Source organism: Neoarius graeffei, chromosome 11 (assembly GCF_027579695.1).
Source record: "Neoarius graeffei isolate fNeoGra1 chromosome 11, fNeoGra1.pri, whole genome shotgun sequence".
Classification (NCBI taxonomy): domain Eukaryota; kingdom Metazoa; phylum Chordata; class Actinopteri; order Siluriformes; family Ariidae; genus Neoarius; species Neoarius graeffei.
The window spans coordinates 62,025,161-62,040,394 of NC_083579.1; the positions used below are offsets into that span (position 1 = coordinate 62,025,161).

A 15,234-nucleotide genomic window follows, 5' to 3' on the forward strand; every position below is an offset into this window, starting at 1 on the left:
GACATTGTTAAATTCCAAACGTGGTAGGTTTCATAAAGGATTTGAGTGAAATTCTGACTGGTATGTTGTATGATAATTATGGATTGACATGGCATTGTTACTCTACAGGCCATTATTCAGTCTATCTTAGAAAGTGGGCGGCTTGGTCCGAACATCAAGTTTACTGGCTGCTATGGCTTGAGGCTTAAACACCTCAAATCAGATGAAGTGCACTGGCTCCATCCAAACTTGACAGTGAATGAGGTGGAGAAGAAGTATGAGCAGCAGCATGTGGAGGCAGAGTGGCGGTATGATCTCCAAAGTCCTTCACAAGTTCTGTTGCAATGCAAAATATTTTTTTTCTTAGTTTATTATGTCTTTTAAAAATGATCAGATATGACTTGAGAATCCGGTATATCCCCTCTAATTTCTTGGAAAAGCTGAAAGAAGATAAAACCACCATGCTGTATTTTTACCAGCAGGTTAGTGTGGGATATTACAAACATCTGTGTGTATAGTGTTGAGCTAAACTTTGCAGCAACACGAATTAATCATCATCATCATCATCATCTTCTTCTTCTCCTTACAGGTCCGCAGTGACTATATGCAGCATTGTGCCAGTAAAGTCAGTGATGGTATGGCCTTACAGTTGGGATGCTTGGAGATCAGGTACCAACATTCTGTAAAGCTCTGTTCACTCTGCATACCCTGCATAATGCATAATTTTGACTACTGCTATATTCAGTTTTTACATTTTCAAAGGTTACAGTTTTTAAAAAGGTCATTCCCATGCTGTCACCCAACAGGAGATTTTACAAAGATATGAATGCCAATGGATTGGAAAAAAAATCAAATTTTGAGCTGCTAGAGTAAGTTAGACCAGAAAACACTCATGCTTCAGTGTGTATGACTGTTCATAAAACAAAACGAAACAATGAAAAATGCAGTGGAATGAATTGTATTCCTCATGTTTCTTCTTCTCAGGAAAGAAGTGGGCCTTGACTTGTTCTTTCCACAGGAACTGATCAACAGTATGAAGGTAAAGCAGATTTTTATTGTATTTCATTCATGTAGGTTAGTGGTTCTCATTCTCGGTTTGGGATTGATCAGTCATGTTTTCTTTTGGGTGACAGCCAAAGCATCTCAGGAAATTGATCCAGCAAACATTCCAGCAGTATTCGTCTCTCAAGGAGGAACAATGCATGATGAAGTTCTTTGAAACTTTCTCAGTGTTTTCCAGTTTTGATGAGGAAGTCTTCCCTTGCGAGTTAGTGGTGAGACCTCTACTGCTTGTTTATCTCTGCACACATCCTTTATTTGAGATAGTAGCCATTGATTGTAAAACATGAACCACAGTCTTCGTTAACCCTTTGGTGACTGACCCCTTGAAAATGGTTCCTCCAGGAACGATGACGTTTCAGTTGTCAAGACAACAGAAAAACTAAAATACAAAAACAGAAAGATACGTCACAATGCTCTTGTGCACAAAACAAAATGCTCTTGTATTTGTATTTTAGTTTTTCCGTTGTCTTGACAACTGAAACGTCATGGTTCCTGGAGGAACCATTTTCAAGGGGTCAGTCACCAAAGGGTTAATCAATGTCAAACGATTTTCCCATACACCCTGTCCTGTAAGCAATGCTTTTAATTTCTACAACAATATTTTATTGAAAATTTATCTAATTTTACATCAGTCTAATGTGTCAAACTAATATTAGTTCATGGTATTATTTCAGGGTTGCCATTTCCCCTGTCTGACATATCAGTGTGCACAACAGATGCATTGTAATTGATGTTTAACTGTCTTTCTTTCATGTGTGCAGCAAGGATGGAGTTTAGCTGTGGACCTTGTTATTAGCTCGAAAGGCATTTGTCAACGTGCAGACAAGAATTCAGTTGTATGTATTATACTTTTCACCACCACCACCATAAACTAACATTTCTGTTGGCTTAGTGCAAAGCATTTATATTAAAAACATTTATTTACATCTCTGACCTTACACAAAGCACTTGTTTATATACAGTGCAATTTTCTATGCCAACACAATAAATAAATGTGATCTTTATCAAAGCTGCTTTAGCACCTTTGTTATTTAAAATGCATTGTATTCTTTCCATTGAATTATACATTAATTGTATTATTCACTATCTTTCCATAGCTCATGTGTTTAGCTAATTTCGCACAAATTCAAAGGATCAGATGTTCCCTTCAGAATGATGGAAAGGCTCTGTTATATATAGAAATTCAGGGAGCTAAACAGGTAAGCTATGTGTTCTTGATGTAAATTCCTGGATATGTTTTAAAATCAAGCACAGTTATTTTGAGATTAAAGTTTATATTTTTATAAACAATTTTGTAATTCTAAAGAAAGATTTTATCCTGTAATTTAAGTTTCATGTGGTGAGAGTTGTGTTTCAAAAAATGTGATATTATTTGATATGTAAATATCACAGAAACTACATAGTCTAGGCAAATGAAACTGAACAGGCTTAATGTTGAGCAGTATAAGATTTATTCCTCAAAATTTGAATGAGAAATTCAAAGGTATGTGGATTCCAAGAACAATTTCACAAATTTTCAATATTTGTGAACCCACTCAACCGTCTCTTTCGATGCTGGTGGTCGTCCAGATCCTTTTGTCCTGCACAGACAGCTTTCCTCGTTTTGTGCCATGTCCAAATCTGCATTGCAGTTGGTGCATTTTTAGAGAATTCTGTCATAAATGCACACTGCACAGTCTTGTTCGACTGTGTTTGAGCGCACTCTAACACACAAAACGCCTTTTCTTTTCCAGTGAATGGCATTTCTATACCTAAAAAGATAAAAACAAAAATCATTAAACATAAAATTTTGATCTGTTTCCACACATGCTGTTAAAATTTGAGGTCAATTGAACGAGAATTGGTAAAGTCACCGTGTGTGTGTGTGTGTGTGTGTGTGTGTGTGTGTGTGTGTGTGTGTGTGTGTGTGTGTGCGCATATATATATATATATATATATATATATATATATATATATATATATGCACACACACAGTGGGGCAAAAAAGTATTTAGTCAGCCACCAATTGTGCAAGTGCTCCCACTTAAAAAGATGAGAGAGGCTATAATTTTCATCATAGGTATACCTCAACTATGAGAGACAGAATGGGGGGAAAGAATCCAGGAAATCACATTGTAGGATTTTTAATGAATTAATTGGTAAATTCCTTGGTAAAATAAATATTTGGTCACCTACAAACAAGCAAGATTTCTGGCTCTCACAGACCTGTAACTTCTTTAAGAGGCTCCTCTGTCCTCCACTTGTTACCTGTATTAATGGCACCTGTTTGAACTCATCAGTATAAAAGACACCTGTCCACAACCTCAAACAGTCACACTCCAAACTCCACTATGGCCAAGACCAAAGAGCTGTCAAAGGACACCAGAAACAAAATTGTAGACCTGCACCAGGCTGGGAAGACTGAATCTGCAATAGGTAAGCAGCTTGGTGTGAAGAAATCAACTGTGGGAGCAATTATTAGAAAATGGAAGACATACAAGACCACTGATAATCTCCCTCGATCTGGGACTCCACGCAAGATCTCACCCCGTGGGGTCAAAATGATCACAAGAACGGTGAGCAAAAATCCCAGAACCACACGGGGGGACCTAGTAAATGACCTGCAGAGAGCTGGGACCAAAGTAACAAAGGCTACCATCAGTAACACACTACGCCGCCAGGGACTCAAATCCTGCAGTGCCAGACGTGTCCCCCTGCTTAAGCCAGTACATGTCCAGGCCCGTCTGAAGTTTGCTAGAGAGCATTTGGATGATCCAGAAGAATATTGGGAGAATGTCATATGATCAGATGAAATCAAAATAGAACTCTTTGGTAAAAACTCAACTTGTCGTGTTTGGAGGAGAAAGAATGCTGAGTTGCATCCAAAGAACACCATACCTACTGTGAAGCATGGGGGTGGAAACATCATGCTTTGGGGCTGTTTTTCTGCAAAGGGATCAGGACGACTGATCCGTGTAAAGGAAAGAATGAATGGGGCCATGTATCGTGAGATTTTGAGTGAAAACCTCCTTCCATCAGCAAGGGCATTGAAGATGAAACGTGGCTGGGTCTTTCAGCATGACAATGATCCCAAACACACCACCCGGGCAACGAAGGAGTGGCTTCGTAAGAAGCATTTCAAGGTCCTGGAGTGGCCTAGCCAGTCTCCAGATCTCAACCCCATAGAAAATCTTTGGAGGGAGTTGAAAGTCCGTGTTGCCCAGCGACAGCCCCAAAACATCACTGCTCTAGAGGAGATCTGCATGGAGGAATGGGCCAAAATACCAGCAACAGTGTGTGAAAACCTTGTGAAGACTTACAGAAAACGTTTGACCTCTGTCATTGCCAACAAAGGGTATATAACAAAGTATTGAGATGAACTTTTGTTATTGACCAAATACTTATTTTCCATCATAATTTGCAAATAAATTCTCTAAAAATCAGACAATGTGATTTTCTGGATTTTTTTTTCTCATTTTGTCTCTCATAGTTGAGGTATACCTATGATGAAAATTACAGGCCTCTCTCATCTTTTTAAGTGGGAGAACTTGCACAATTGGTGACTGACTAAATACTTTTTGCCCCACGGTGTGTGTGTGTGTATATATATATATATATATATATATATATATATATATATATATATATATATATATATATATAATATTTGTGTGTGTGTTAATTGTCAGATTTTGTTGTGGATCAGAGTAAATTCCAGCAGTAGCCAGAAAAATAGCCATATTATGATTTAAAACAGGAATTCTTAAGTCATGTTTTTTGTTTCAAAATGTGACATATTTTTAAGTGAAACAAGCTCAGCATTTTCACATTGACAATAGCTGGAGTACGGGGCGGTGTAGCTTTTAAACATGGCATGTTATTATTGGTTAATAGCATTTTCCTTTCCTGTGCATGCATAGGACCTACTGGAAGGGGAAAAAAACAATGCATTTGATTGAAGATTCTTTGAAAAACTGTCTTTTAAGATTAGGGACAATATAAAAATGGTTAGTTTTACCTTATTTAGTCCTTTATTCCATCTGTCCATTAGCTTATCTGTCAGGGCTGCAGGGGAAGCTGGAGCCAATTGCAGCTGACTTCAGGCAGGAGACAGGGTACACCCTGGACAGGTCTCTAATCTATCGCAGGGATAATTCACTCATTTTTTATGGGCTATTTTGAGTAGCTAGTTGTCCTAATTCACATGTCTTTAGACTGTGGGAGGAAACCGCAGATGCAGAGGAAACCCACACAGGCCCAGCGAGAACAAGCAAACTCCACAAAGAAAGGCTCCAAGTACCTTCTTTTTGCGATGGCAACAGTGTGAACCACTACACCACCATGCCGCCTATCCTTTGTTCCTTTTTTTAGGAAGTAGAACATTTTCAAGTAATCTCAAGATGAAAACGTATTTATGTTTTAATGTAGTCAGAACCAGGCTTGATCAGGAAAAATGCTCATTTAGTATTTTTACCCTAAAGCATTTTAATAATGTCAGATTAATTATGTTAAATCTGCAGCCTTTGTCCATCAACACAGCCTCATTAGCAATTGCTGAGAACATGGCTGACCTGATAGATGGGTATTGTCGTTTTGAAAGTGGAAAAGACACATCTTTGATCATGAGATCAAAAAAAGGTGAGTGAGAGAGCTGCTATTTTAGGTTTGATGTCATAACAGTAGAATCAGAACAGACTGCCATCATCATCTTGAATTAGCTAAAACATTGGATTTTGTGAATGTCATCATTTAAAAGATGGTGTTACCATATTATTTCCCAGAAAAAGAAGCTAGAATTTCTCTACCTTGTGTTCCTGATAGGTGAGTAATGCTGCTACCTGTTGCATACTTTTTATATGCACTCTCAGAAAATAAAGTGCATTATTGTACCTTTAGGGGTACAAAGGCTTGTCACTGGGGCAGAACCCTCTGAGGTACTTATTTGTACCCTTTATATACTGCTTGGGAACATATATGTAACTTTTTGGTCCTGAAAAGGCACACACAGATACAGTGGTGTTTGAAAGTTTGTGAACTCTTTAGAATGTTCTATATTTCTGCATAAATATGATCTAAAACATCATCATATTTTCACACAAGTCCTAAAAGTAGATAAAGAGAACCCAGTTAAACAAATGAGACAAAAATATTATACTTGGTCATTTATTTATTGAGGAAAATTATCCAATATTACATATCTGTAAATGGCAAAAGTATGTGAACCTCTAGGATTAGCAGTTAATTTGAAGGTGAAATTAGAGTCAGGTGTTTTCAATCAATGGGATGACAATCAGGTGTGAGTGGGCACCCTGTTTTATTTAAAGAACAGGGATCTATCAAAGTCTGATCTTCACAACATGTTTGTGGAAGTGTATCATGCCACGAACAAAGGAGATTTCTGAGGATCTCAGAAAAAACGTTGTTGATGCTCATCAGGCTGGAAAAGGCTACAAAACCATCTCTAAAGAGTTTGGACTCCACCAATCCACAGTCAGACAGATTGTGTACAAATGGAGGAAATTCAAGACCATTGTTACCCTCCCCAGGAGTGGTCGACCAACAAAGATCACTCCAAGAGCAAGGTGTGTAATCATCGGCGAGGTCACAAAGGACCCCAGGGTAACTTCTAAGCAGCTGAAGGCCTCTCTCACATTGGCTAATGTTCATGAGTCCATCATCAGGAGAACACTGAACAACAATGGTGTGCATGGCAGGGTTGCAAGGAGAAAGCCACTGCTCTTCAAAAAGAACATTGCTGCATGTCTGCAGTTTGCTAAAGATCACGTGGACAAGCCAGAAGGCTATTGGAAAAATGTTTTGTGGACGGGTGAGACCAAAATAGAACTTTTTGGTTTAAATGAGAAGCGTTATGTTTGGAGAAAGGAAAACATTCCATTCCAGCATAAGAACCTTATCCCATCTGTGAAACATGGTGGTGGTAGTATCATGGTTTGGGCTTGTTTTGCTGCATCTGGCCCAGGATGGCTTGCCATTATTGATGGAACAATGAATTCTGAGTTATACCAGTGAATTCTAAAGGAAAATGTCAGGACATCTGTCCATGAACTGAATCTCAAGAGAAGGTGGGTCATGCAGCAAGACAACGACCCTAAGCACACAATTCGTTCAACCAAAGAATGGTTAAAGAAGAATAAAGTGAATGTTTTGGAATGGCCAAGTCAAAGTCCTGACCTTAATCCAATGGAAATGTTGTGGAAGGACCTGCAGCGAGCAGTTCATGTGAGGAAACCCACCAACATCCCAGAGTTGAAGCTGTTCTGTATGGAGGAATGGGCTAAAATTCCTCCAGGCTGGTGTGCAGGACTGATCAACAGTTACTGGAAACGTTTAGTTGCAGTTATTGCTGCACAAGGGGGTCACACCAGATACTGAAAGCAAAGGTTCACATACAGTTAGGTCAATATATATTTGGACACTGACACAAATTTTGTTTTTTTTACCTGTTTACTGAAACTTATTCAAGTTATAGTTATATAATGGACATGGACATAAAGTCCAGACTTTCAGCTTTCATTTGAGGGTATCCACATTAAAATTGGATGAAGGGTTTAGGAGTTTCAGCTCCTTAACATGTGCCACCCTGTTTTTAAAGGAACCAAAAGTAATTGGACAATTGACTCAAAGGCTATTTCATGGGCAGGTGTGGGCAATTCCTTCGTTATGTCATTCTCAATTTAGCAGATAAAAGACCTGGAGTTGATCTGAGGTGTGCTGCTTGCATTTGGAAGATTTTGCTGTGAAGAAAACATGCGGTCAAAGGAGCTCTCCATGCAGGTGAAACAAGCCATCCTTAAACTGCGAAAACAGAAAAAACCCATCCGAGAAATTGCTACAATATTAGGAGTGGCAAAATCTACAGTTTGGTACATCCTGAGAAAGAAAGCACTGGTGAACTCATCAATGCAAAAAGACCTGGACGCCCACAGAAGACAACAGTGGTGGATGATCGCAGAATAATTTCCATGGTGAAGAGAAACGCCTTCATAACAGCCAACCAAGTGAACAACACTCTCCAGGAGGTAGGCGTATCAATATCCAAATCTACCATAAAGAGAAGACTGCATGAAAGTACATACAGAGGGTTCACTGCATGGTGCAAGACACTCATAAGCCTCAAGAATAAAAAGGCTAGATTGGACTTTGCTAAAAAACATCTAAAAAAGCCAGCACAGTTCTGGAAGAACATTCTTTGGACAGATGAAACCAAGATCAACCTCTACCAGAATGATGGAAAGAAAAAAGTATGGTGAAGGCATGGTACAGCTCATGATCCAAAGCATACCACATCATCTGTAAAACACGGCGGAGGCAGTGTGATGGCTTGGGCATGCATGGCTGCCAGTGGCACTGGTCACTAGTGTTTATTGATGATGTGACACAGGACAGAAGCAGCCGGATGAATTCTGAGGTATTCAGAGACATACTGTGTGCTCAAGTCCAGCCAAATGCAGCCAAACTGATTGGTCGGCATTTCATAATACAGATGGGCAGTGACCCAAAACATAAAGCCAAAGCAACCCAGGAGTTTATTCAAGCAAAGAAGTGGAATATTCTTGAATGGCCAAGTCAGTCACCTGATCTCAACCCAATTGAGCATGCATTTCACTTGTTAGAGACTAAACTTCAGACAGAAAGGCCCACAAACAAACAGCAACTGAAAACTGCTACAGTAAAGGCCTGGCAGAGCATTAAAAAGGAGGAAACACAGCGTCTGGTGATGTCCATGAGTTCAAGACTTCAGGCAGTCATTGCCAACAAAGGGTTTTCAACCAAGTATTAGAAATGAACATTTTATTTACAATTATTTAATTTGTCCAATTACTTTTGAGCCCCTGAAATGAAGGGATTGTGTTTAAAAAAAATGCTTTAGTTCCTCACATTTGTATGCAGTCATTTTGTTCAACCCACTGAATTAAAGCTGAAAGTCTGAACTTCAACTGCATCTGAATTGTTTTGTTCAAAATTCATTGTGGTAATGTACAGAACCAAAATTAGAAAAATGTTGTCTCTGTCCAAATATTTATGGACCTAACTGTACATTTGCCACTCATAGATATGTAATATTGGATCATTTTCCTCAATAAATAAATGACCAAGTATAATATTTTTGTCTTATTTGTTTAACTGGGTTCTTTGCATATACTTTTACGACTTGTGTGAAAATCTGATGATGTTTTAGGTAATATTTATGTAGAAATATAGAAAGTTCTAAAGGGTTCACAAACTTTCAAGCACCACTGTACACTGAGGTACAATAATGAGCCCTAGGGGATACATTAGTGTAGATTGTACTTTGAGGGCTAGACATGTACTCATACAGTACCCCTATTTCTGACAGTGTACATATTATTTATGATGCTCTACATGCATCATTTATGTTATGTAAACGATTTATTGTTTATTTTCAGTCGAAATAAAGAAGGCACCTCTTCCCACAGAACAAGCATGAGTATGTCAATAATTTCTTTCATTCTGGCAACATTTTCAATGAAGTATTTGGCTATTTACAAAAGAATGATCAGTACTGGTTCATAAATTTTACAGACTCGGACATATATGCAGAGATACCAGATCAAAAGCCTGAAACAGGTATGGGCGATATTGGAAAATCCTACACATCCTGTTAATATTTACTCTGGCTGTGCTGAGATTAGACCCAACGAAGTTATCCTGTTTTTTTAGTGGACAGGCATAGCATTCCTAGAGACAGCATTGTCCTTGGCCGGATCCTGGGTGAAGGTTTCTTTGGGGAGGTTCATGAAGGGGTTTACAAAAGTAAGGTGAGTAGTTCACTGTACTTGAATTAAATCACCATATTTCATATTTATTTTAAAGGTTCAGTAAACATTTAATCGCAACAAGTTTACTTTAGTCATACACTCAAAAAATAAATATTAAAGACTGATTAAAAAGTGCGATAGTGCTTTCAATTTAAGGTGTACAAGTTTAGAAAATTTTTTTTTTTAAATTAAATAGAAAAGTTTCTGAGGGCTAAATGTTATAATTCTACTTCTGAAAGCTTGAAAATAGTGTATTCTTTCACAGTGGAGGTTTGTCTGTTAATATATATATTTTTTTCAGTAAAAACTGCAGCCCAAAATGGCTACAATGTTTAAATATAGAAGCAGGCCACCTCATAGTGATTCAGTGCAGGGATTTTGAGCAGGGGTTGAGCACTCTGGATTTTTGGCGCAAAAATAATGCATTTAGTGGAGTGATGTCTAATTCTAACTTAACACATGTAAATCAGCCATGCTAGTTAGGTTGCTTATAGACAATACTTTTGCTAGTCATTGACAAGTTTATTTTAAAACTCCACCAACACTAGATTTTAAAACCCAAAAACCACAAAGTGCATTCCCCAGGTACAAGTTCTCCCATTTCTGCCCATTTCTTAGTTTGTTTAATCTACTTTTAGATTAGATAAAACTTTATTGATCCCTTTGGGCAGGTTCCCTCAGGGAAATTAAGATTCCAGCAGCATCATTACAGATAAACAGAGAAAAGAAATAGAGAAAACTTCTAGATAAATTAAAATAAATTAAGTATTTACATATACAAATATAAAAAGAATAAGGAAGGGGGGGAGAGAAGGGGGGCAGCGGCAGGAGAGATATTGCACTTTATATTGCACATTGTCCGGTATTGCTTATTGTTAGGCTAGGCTACTGTTCCTTCCCATCCTCTGTCCTCCTGTTACCCCTCCTCCCCCCCAGAGAGGAGTTGTACAGTCTGATGGCGTGAGGGACAAAGGAGTTTTTAAGTCTGTTCTTCCTGCACTTGGGAAGGAGCATCCTGTCACTGAACAGGCTCCTCTGGTTGCTGATGACGGTGTGCAGAGGGTGACTGGCATCGTCCATGATGTTCAATAGTTTGTCCATAGATCTCTTCTCTGCCACCGTCACCAGATAGTCCAGCTTCATGCCTACCCGCCTGATCAGTTTGTCCAGCCTGGATGTGTCCTTCTTGGATGTGCTGCCCCCCCAGCACACCATGGTGTAAAACAGGACACTGGCGACCACAGACTGATGGAACATCCACAGGAGTTTCCTGCAGATGTTAAAGGACCGCAGCCTCCTAAGGAAGTATAGCCTGCTCTGTCCCTTCCTGTATGTTTGGTGTTGCAAGTCCAATCCAGCTTGCTGTCCAGCCACAGCCTGAGGTACTTGTAGGAATCCACAGCCTCCACCTCAACTCCCTCGATCAGAACTGGTCGTGACCTTGGTCTGGACCTCCCAAAGTCAATGACCAGCTCCTTGGTCTTCAAGGTGTTGAGCTGCAGATGGTTCCTGTTGCACCACACAGCAAAGTCCCTCACCAGGCTCCTATACTCCTCCTCTCTGTAGTCACTGATACACCCAACGATGGCTGTGTCATCGGCAAACTTCTGAATGTGACACAGCTCCGAGTTGTAGCAGAAGTCCATGGTGTACAGGGTGAAGAGAAGAGGGGCCAGCACCGTGCCCTGGGGTGCTCTGGTGCTGCTAATCACAGTGTCAGATGTGATGTCCTTCAGCCTGATGTACAGGGGCCTGTCAGTGAGGTAGCTGGAGATCCAGGTGATCAGGCAGGGGTCCACTCGCATCCTGTTCAGTTTGTCCTGAAGCAATAGGGGCTGGATGGTGTTGAAGGCACTCGAGAAGTCCAAGAAGAGGATCCTCAGTGTGCCATTTCCCTTATCCAGATGCGAGTGGGCTCGGTGTAGCAGGTAGAGGATGGCGTCTTCCACACCGACACCTGCCCGGTACGCAAACTGCAGACAGTCCTGGGCATGTTGTACCTGGGGTCTGAGGAGGCTGAGGAAGAGCCGCTCCAACGTCTTCATCAGATGTGAAGTGAGTGCCACCGGTCGGAAGTCGTTCAGCTCGCTGGACCGATTCTTTTTGGGAACTGGAACGATACATGATGTCTTCCAGAGGGTGGGCACTCTCCCCAGCTGCAGGCTAAGGTTGAAGATGCATTGGAGTGGTTCACCCAGTTCAGCAGCACAGGTCTTCAGCAGTCGGGGACACACCTTGTCCGGGCCTGCTGCTTTCCTGGGGTGAAGCTTCCTCAGTTGACATCTGACCTGGTCTGCAGTAATGCATGGAGGAGTCTGTGTTGAGGTGGGGGAGGAGGGGGCTGCTGTGATGACTGGGGGGAGGTGTGTTGAGGGAAGAAGGAGAGATGGCTGCAGTGAGGGAGAGGGTGGGGGGGACGTGGGCTGGTTGAACCGATTGAAAGTCATTCAACTCATTCGCCCTCTCCACTGTCTGTCCCCTCAATGACTCTGGTCTTTGTATTGTGGCCTGTGATGGTTTTCACATCTTCCCAGACCTCCCTCATGCTGTTTGTTGTGTATTTTGGGTTACAATAGGACCTGTAGTTGACATGCACCTGGTGCATGTTGGGTAACCTTCGATGTTGTTGTTGTCAGAGTAGCCATGGGCTAGTACGTTATGCCGCCGTCAATAAACCTTTAACATTATGTTGTGGTCCGAGAAATCATTGTTATATTTAGTAACACAGCGGTGAAAGATATAACAAAAAGTGGCGACGAGGACGACTGGACCGACGCTGCAGTCCGCGACGGAGGAATGTTTTGTGCCGTTTTTGTTTTTTCCTGCCGATGCCTCGCGCTGACCGGGTGTTAGACGCCGCCGGAGAGCAGAAGTTTCACCATGTGTGCTCCGGTGGATGCGGCTGTCTTCAGCTAAGCGGGGAGGAGTGAGCGGTGGAAAACGACAAGGACAAAGCACAATGAGTAACGCCGAAAAAGGCTCGACGTTACGGGAAGGAACAGTTGTAAAGGGAAGAGCGCCATTTAACCAGGAGCAAGAAAATGGCTGGAGTTATTGGCTCTATCGGTCCCTTCGACGAAAGCGCGGAGCAATGGAGCTCCTATACAGAGCATTTTGGATATTTCATCGCAGCTAATGGAATACAGGATAAGTTGGTGCCCATTTTTTTGAGTGTGATAGGCCCAAAGACTTAACCTGCTACGGAGCCTTGTACAACCAGCAAAGCCAGGCAGTAAAACTTTTGCAGAAATTGTGGACACACTGACCAAACATTTTTCACCCAAGCCCCTGGTGATCGCTGAAAGATTCAGGTTTCACAAACGAAACCAAGAAGAGGGTGAGTCTGTCATCATGTTTGTTGCATCATTACAGAAATTAGCTGAACACTGTGAGTTTAAAGATGCTTTAAATAACACATTAAGAGACAGACTGGTGTGTGGATTAAGAAATGAAGCCGCACAGAAGAAATTACTCACAGAAAGTGACTTGATTCTTGACAAGGCAATTAATATCAGTATCACAATGGAATTGGCTTCGAAAGAAGCTCAGGCTCTGCATGCTACAGGCAGAGTATACAAAGTGGACAGTGGTAAAACAAATGCACAAGGACCATGTTTTCGCTGTGGCAAGTTAGGACACCTTGCTAATGATTGCTGGTGCAAGGAAATGGACTGCAACAACTGTGGGGAAAAAAGGCCATCTTGCACAGGCATGCACGAACAAGAAGAGCAAGGACAAAGGCCCAAAGTCTGGAAATAAAAGAGACACGGCAAAATTCAAAAAGGAAAGACATGTTCGCACAGTCAAGCATGATGAGGACAGACTGAGTGATTCCTCAGAAGAAGAAGTGTCGACTGCAATCAATTCTGTGCGACTATTGAATGTTGATGACACTTCAGACGGCTTTTGGGCCAGACCCAAGCTGGAAGGACATTCTGTAAAAATGCAGATAGACACAAGTTCAAAAGCATCATTAGTGTCATATGATGTTTACAGGAAGTTTCTGAAGCACCTTCCACTCCAACCTTCTGACACAGTTTTTAAAGGGTACACTGGACATCGAGTGCAGATTAAAGGAATGACAGAGATGACTGTTCAGTGCAATGACCAAACTGCCAAGCTGCCAGTGTACGTTACCCAGAACTGTCCTGCCATAATGGGGCGTGACTGGCTCAAAAGAATCAGACTCAACTGGCAGGAAGTAAGGAAGCTGTCGCACAGTTCCACTCAGCTGCAGGCTATCCTGGAAAAGCACAAGGAAGTTTTTCGTGAGGAGTTGGGCAGCATGAAAAAAATTACAGTGAAGCTACATGTCAAACCTGACAACAAACCAGTGTTCATGAAGGCTAGGCTGGTGCCATACGCCATTTGGCCCAAGGTGGAGGCTGACCTGGACGCGCTGGTCAAGAATGGAGTTCTGGAGCCTGTGACGACAAGCGAGTGGGCCACGCCCATCGTCCCAGTTCTGAAAAAGGACGGAGGAATTCGGATCTGCGGAGATTTCAAGGTAACAGTAAATCCTGTACTAACTGCTGAGCAGTATCCTCTTCCTCTGATCGATGACTTGTTTGCTGGCCTGAGTGGGGGACAAAAGTTCAGTAAAATATCTCAACCAGGCTTACTTACAAATGCATGTTGAAGAGCAGTCACGTGAAATGCTGACAGTCAACACACATAAGGGACTTTTTAGATACTGCAGATTGCCTTTTGGCATCACATCAGCCCCAGCGTTGTTTCAGTGAGCTATTGATCAAATCCTGAGCGGATTACCTGGAGTGCAGTGTTACCTGGATGATATCCTATGTACAGGAGCAGATGATGAAGAGCATCTGCGCAACTTGGATGCAACTCTTCAGAGACTGAAGGAATACGGATTGAGAGTCCGTAAAGAGAAATATGACTTCTTCCAGTCATCTGTTGAATATTTAGGTCATGTGATCGACACTAATGGACTACATATGGCACCTTCAAAAATTACAGCAATTGTGGATGCACCCCCACCACAAAATGTCAGCCAGCTAAAGTCTTTCTTAGGACTGTTGAACTACTACAGACGGTTTATACCGAGCTTGGCGTCACTTCTGAAACCACTACATAACCTGCTACGCAAAGAGGAAGCATGGCAGTGGACCGCAAGCTGCCAAGACGCTTTTCAGAAGGCGAAGGATTCACTGACTGCTTCAGAGGTCCTAACCCACTTCAATCCTTTGCTCCCGATTCAGCTTGCCTGCGACGCCTCTCCGTACGGGGTAGGGGCAGTGATTTCCCACATATTGCCAAATGGCCAGGAAAAGCCAATTGCTTTCGCATCGAGAACACTAAACAAGGCTGGGTCCAATTATGCTCAGCTGGAACGAGAGGCTCTGAGCATTTGGTGTTAGAAAATTTCACCAGTACGTACGGTACAGTGGTG

At 41.5% G+C, this 15,234-nt stretch overlaps 1 protein-coding gene across 2 annotated transcripts in view; it reads left to right on the top strand.

Moving 5' to 3' along the window:
* ptk2ba (protein tyrosine kinase 2 beta, a) overlaps positions 1-15,234 on the top strand; it is a 77,935-nt gene that overhangs the window by 21,869 nt on the left and 40,832 nt on the right. For both annotated transcript variants that reach the window (XM_060934533.1, XM_060934532.1), the window contains exons 3-15: positions 109-287; positions 374-461; positions 569-648; positions 786-848; positions 964-1,018; positions 1,113-1,253; positions 1,803-1,877; positions 2,139-2,240; positions 5,541-5,658; positions 5,802-5,841; positions 9,450-9,490; positions 9,586-9,630; positions 9,724-9,821. In XM_060934533.1, the coding sequence (XP_060790516.1) occupies positions 109-287; positions 374-461; positions 569-648; positions 786-848; positions 964-1,018; positions 1,113-1,253; positions 1,803-1,877; positions 2,139-2,240; positions 5,541-5,658; positions 5,802-5,841; positions 9,450-9,490; positions 9,586-9,630; positions 9,724-9,821 (1,125 nt within the window). The remainder of the gene's footprint in view (positions 1-108; positions 288-373; positions 462-568; positions 649-785; positions 849-963; positions 1,019-1,112; positions 1,254-1,802; positions 1,878-2,138; positions 2,241-5,540; positions 5,659-5,801; positions 5,842-9,449; positions 9,491-9,585; positions 9,631-9,723; positions 9,822-15,234) is intronic.